This window comes from Choloepus didactylus, chromosome 3, assembly GCF_015220235.1.
Source record: "Choloepus didactylus isolate mChoDid1 chromosome 3, mChoDid1.pri, whole genome shotgun sequence".
Lineage (NCBI taxonomy): Eukaryota > Metazoa > Chordata > Mammalia > Pilosa > Megalonychidae > Choloepus > Choloepus didactylus.
The window spans coordinates 66,024,734-66,029,951 of NC_051309.1; the positions used below are offsets into that span (position 1 = coordinate 66,024,734).

The window sequence follows — 5,218 nt, forward strand, 5'->3', positions numbered from 1 at the left end:
TTGTCACAAAACTCCACAGTAATTATCTCAATTTGCAACATAATTCGCATTGCATAACTTTAAACAGGAAAAGTTTTAGCATACAAATACCCTGGCAAGAATTCTAATTTAGCCCACTAATTTTATAGGTAGGGCTTTTGGGGTAAAGATATAGTTATCATTTTCTGTTCAAATTTTTAATAAAAATAAGTAATGTTAAGTGGAACATTATCATTTTATATCAAAAGTGTGGAATTCTATTAAGAAATCAGAACAGTTATTGAACACTAAATATTACATGCAGGCATTATATATCTACTTAAAGAATGGATATAAAACCATCTTGGAGTAGATAATGGAAGAAAGCCTGCTTAAGTTCATACTAAGTCAACCAAGGAGAAATTGGAGAATCTTGTATCAAGATGAGAGGCATTTATTCTTGGCATTTTCTTCCAATGAAAATGTAAAGCCAGTGTGGCACCACCTTAACTTTACTTAAACATTTATCAAAAAGGATTTAGAGCACTGATTCTCAAGTTGGCAGAACACTGGATTCATCTATGTACTTTCTACCTCTGAAAATTTGCATTTAATTTGTATAAGGTAGTGCCTGGTCATATGGATTGCTTTAAAGTTCTCTAGGTGATTCTAATGAGCAGCAAAGTTTGAACCACTAGCTTGGAGGATTGCCCCACAATCAAAGAGGTCAGTCTTCAGCTAAAGGATTCCCAATGCCTTGACTTTACTGAATGCATTGATTTTTTAAGCATCTGATAGGTATATCTCCCTAGATTAGAAAATAAATACCATAAGAGTGATTTTCTTTTGTTCCTCAATGTCTCCCCATATCTAGAACAATGACAAGCACATAGCAGTTACTAAATAAATATCTTTTGAATGAATACATGATTGCTTTTATATGTCCATCTTCTAGTAGATACATGAACATAAGAATTCAAAAGATATTTACTGAAAAAATGAAATTACTTAAGCAACTGGGATATGTTTAAGGCAAAATCAAAATCTTCATATATATGTGTATATATATATATATATATATATATATATATATATATACACACACATACATATATATATATGGTTTAAAAACCCACACATATGAATACATCAAACATAGAAAAAGAATATACAAAGGAGTGCAACATTTAGCAGTTGTTTTCCAATATTCTTCACATTCTTACTCTAAGAAACAAAAAGTAACCCTAAACAACTAGTACTTTAGCTAATATCCATAATAACATGTGCAGATAAGTTATTTTCTTTTAGAAACAGAATTACAGCTTAAACATAAAGAGTACATGTCAGTTTAAAAAAATTCAAGTAAATAAATTTCTGGCACACATCATGATAGCTTTTCCAAATAGTTGTATAAAAGAGAGAAGATTGTTTCTGGTTAAATATTTGGTATCACTATCCTCACTATTATTTGCTTTTAGTTGAGATCCAATAGTTTGTTAGTCTCACATGGAAAATGTTTCTTAAACTATTTTGGCACTTCCTTATACATAGTTTGTTTATTTAGGAAAACCTATTAATAATAAGCTTCCTTTTTATAGTATATGTATTCTCAGGAATGGCTTATTAAAGTTCCACAAGTATTACATAATTTTTAATTCAGTTAGTATCTTAAACTACGAAAATTTGGTTTTTCTTAAAATGAGCATTGGTTGCTTGATTGTAGGCTTGTCACAAAAAAGTTCTGCTTCAATCTCTGTGGTTGGAAATCTTTTCTGATATATCAAGGGATATTCCTTCTGAAACTGTTTTAGTTTTTTCCTTTTCTCCTTAAGAGGCAGACCCTTATTTTTAATAATATTCTCTAAAAGTTCTGCAATTGCAGCTTGAGAGGTAGAAATTTTTTGTTCATCAAACTCCTGTGTACTAATCTGCTTACAGTATGAGTAAGTTGGCAAAGGAGCAAGAAGTCCATCTGTAGGATTTTTAATATGACCCTTTCTTAAATAGTCAAGATGTTTCTCCACTGCAATTTGTAGTACAAGGGTACTTGAAGAATTTCCTGGTGATGATCCATTAAGAAAGAAATTAATCTTGCAGCAAGAAGCTCATCAAGATCCACTTCTTCGGCACAGCATAAGACACACCGAGAAAAAGTGTGTATCATCAGTGATCTTGTACCCATTGCATCATGAAGTTGGGGCATATCAACATTTTGACTCATACGTGAAATCATGCGCATTAAAAGCTGAAGCTTTCTACGATTTGGTGGGGGAAGTAACAAGCAACATAATTGTAGTGCGCTGATAGCAACCCTCTCTAAATGAGGCTGTAACAAACTTTGTGTGCCAGTCAACAGAGAAGCTGGAGGAAAAGAATTTTCTGAAAGTTCTACTGTACTTTTGCAGAGTCTTTTATTGATTGTGGCACTAGACTCTCGGGGTTCACATTCCATAGCTGTTTGCACATTTGTGCTGCCTTGTCCGAGATGATTGCTATAATTTGATTTCATGGTAATTTCAGCCACTGGTATATTGATATAGCTATTCTCTCTTGTACTACTTCTTAAAAGCAAACTCTGAGATCTACAGAGCTGCTTTGGCTTGCAGTCCCCACTACACAGTGCCTCTTGGTCTTGAAAAGTCAAAGTAGAAGTTCTCTTAAAAACAACACAGGGTGGTTTTTGAATATTTTCTTCTGAATGAAGATTTGATAGGGATTCTTGTTTGGGATTAGATACTATAAATTGTTTATTAGTTTGTCCTTCTATGCTCAAAATAGATTGATGGAAGACACTGGAGACCTCTTTACTTGAAACCCCTGGCATATCTACAATTCCTTCCAAAGAACAGCACCTTGGTTTGATGTTAGAAGGTAGAACATGCATACTACTTAAGCCTATTAAATTATGACAACTTCCTCCCATTCTGTCATTAGCACTTGCTCTTCTGTTTCTTAAATTAACTAGTTGCATTTTCCTAGTACATCTTTCTTGAAATCCATGATCATTTATCTGCAGTCTCTCAGCAGACTCCAATTCTTCTTTATTTTTGTCTTTACGAAGCAGACTGAGAAGAAGACACTCAGTTGATTTGAAGGAATTCAAACAGTTTAGGTGAAGGACATTTGAAGACTGTGGATCATCTTGGATTTTATGTATCCCACTGGATCTATCTGAAATTGTGTCGTAGCCACAAACAACCAAAATATTCACAAATAATTCATAAAACTCAAAGGTAAGTAGAGGCTCAGGGAGATCTAGAAAATAATCTGCAATTGTTCTGGATATATCTTGTTCAAATCCAACATAAGTTGGGTTATTCATATCATTACTTTTTGGCCAATTTGCTAGGCATCTCATGGCAGATAATACCCAGTGAAGGAGGTCATCTGATTTGTCTTGTAGTATAACTACTCCATGTTTACTTGTATTGCTCATGTTGTACATTATATGTTGAGGAATAACTTGACTTGGATTTATGACTTCTTCCAGAGATGGCATGCCTAAAATGGTTTGCAGGTAGATCAGAATAATATATCTCCAAACTTCTTCAACATCTCCCTGGCTTATTTCTCTATTATCAACTGAGTTTTCTTGGTCTTCATTGATTGATTCACACTTTATTTTCTCTGTATTTTCCTGAGAGAAATGTAATCCATGCTTTTTAGGAGTCCTACGAGATAAGTTTCGTAATTTAAAAATATTATCTTTAGATAAGTTCTCTATGCTGTTTTTTCTCAATTCTGGATGCCTTCTTGGAAGAGTTTTAAGTGGGGAAGTTGTAGGAAATCTGAATAGGTGATTGTTGTCATCAAGATTTTCTGACCCCCATCGACCTTTGATATCTTCAATTACATGATTCTTAAGAAATTTTCTCAACAGTTGGATAGTCTGTTGCCTTGTAACTTCAGGACCAAAATTGTTATTATTTCTTAGTAAGTCATAAAGCCAATCCACTTCTTCACCTGCTGTGAAACAACTGCCATATTTTTTAAAGTGTTGCCTGTGTTTCCTCAGAGGCATTCCTGCCTGAAAAGATGTGGTAACTTCATTCCACGTCACATTTGGGAGTGCCTCTTTCTGTTCCCACAAAACACTGGAACTCATATGTTCTCTTATCTTGAAAGGGGGTAGACAAAAAGGCAAAAAATCGGAATGTTTCATGACGTTCCAGGAGATGCCATCACCAGGTACAAGAGTCACCAGCTTGGTGGCCCGATAAGGCCCGGGAGGCACACCCCGATTCTCCATTCCGCCCACAGGGCCCAGAGCTCGGTCAGCGATCGGTGCAGTCCATGGCGCCGGAAGAGCCATGATCTTTTAATCCAATACTGTTAGGTGGAAACATTTGATTGAATGTGTTCCATGGAGATGTGACCTACCCAAATGTGGGTGAAACTTTTGATTGAATGTTTCCATGGAGATGTGAACCTGCCTATTTAGGGTGGGTCTTGATTTGTTCACTGGAGTCCTTTAAGAGAGTTCATAGAGAGAAGGAACTCAGAGAAACTGAGAGACATTTGGAGAGAAGCTAAGGTATGTAATCCAGAGTTTGCCCCCAGGAGAAGCTAAGAGCTGACACAGATGCTGATGCTTGTTGATGCTCGGAAATGCAGACAGGAAGATGTTTGGAGATGCTAAGCTAAGAAATGAAGCCCAGAGTTTGCCCTGGAGAAGCTAAGAGAAGGCCCCCAGATGTTTAGAGAGAAACATTCTGGAAGAACAAGCAAGGATGCACAGGAGTTGAGAGAGAGAAGCTAAGAAAGACAGAAGCCCAGAGACATTTTGGAGAAAGCCATTTTGAAACACAACCCAGGAGGAAAGGACAAGTAGATTCCAGCCACGTGCCTTCCCAGCTGTCAGATGTGTTCCAGATGCCATCAGCCTTTCTGCAGTGAAAGAATCCTCTTGTTGATGCCTTAGTTTGGACACTGTTATGGCCTTAGAACTGTTAAATTGTAAACTAATAAATCCACTTTATAAAAGCCAATCTGTTTCTGATATTTTGCACAACAGCAGCTTTAGCCAAACAGGAAGAAACCCAAAGTAATTAACCAACTAGTAATTTTTTTTTTTAATGAAAAAGGCTTGTGATTAGTTAAATATTGAGATATTTGGATGCATTTCTAAACTGTTAAATTTTTGGCTCCTTTGAATACTTGTCAATGATATGAAACTAAAAAGAAAATAAGAACCTGTGATATTACTATTTGGGATTTGCCAGAAAACAATTTAGACCTGTACCTCTTAACTGTAAGCCAT

The 5,218-nt window shown here is 35.7% G+C and overlaps 1 protein-coding gene across 1 annotated transcript; it reads right to left on the bottom strand.

The window, feature by feature from the left end:
* Positions 1–1,629: 1,629 nt before the first annotated feature.
* Positions 1,630–4,207, bottom strand: LOC119528636 (DEP domain-containing protein 1A-like). The gene is given in 3 exon segments (XM_037828950.1): positions 1,630–1,993; positions 1,996–4,030; positions 4,160–4,207. Coding segments are annotated over 3 exon segments (2,445 nt in total). The 3' UTR covers positions 1,630–1,631.
* Positions 4,208–5,218: the final 1,011 nt, after the last annotated feature.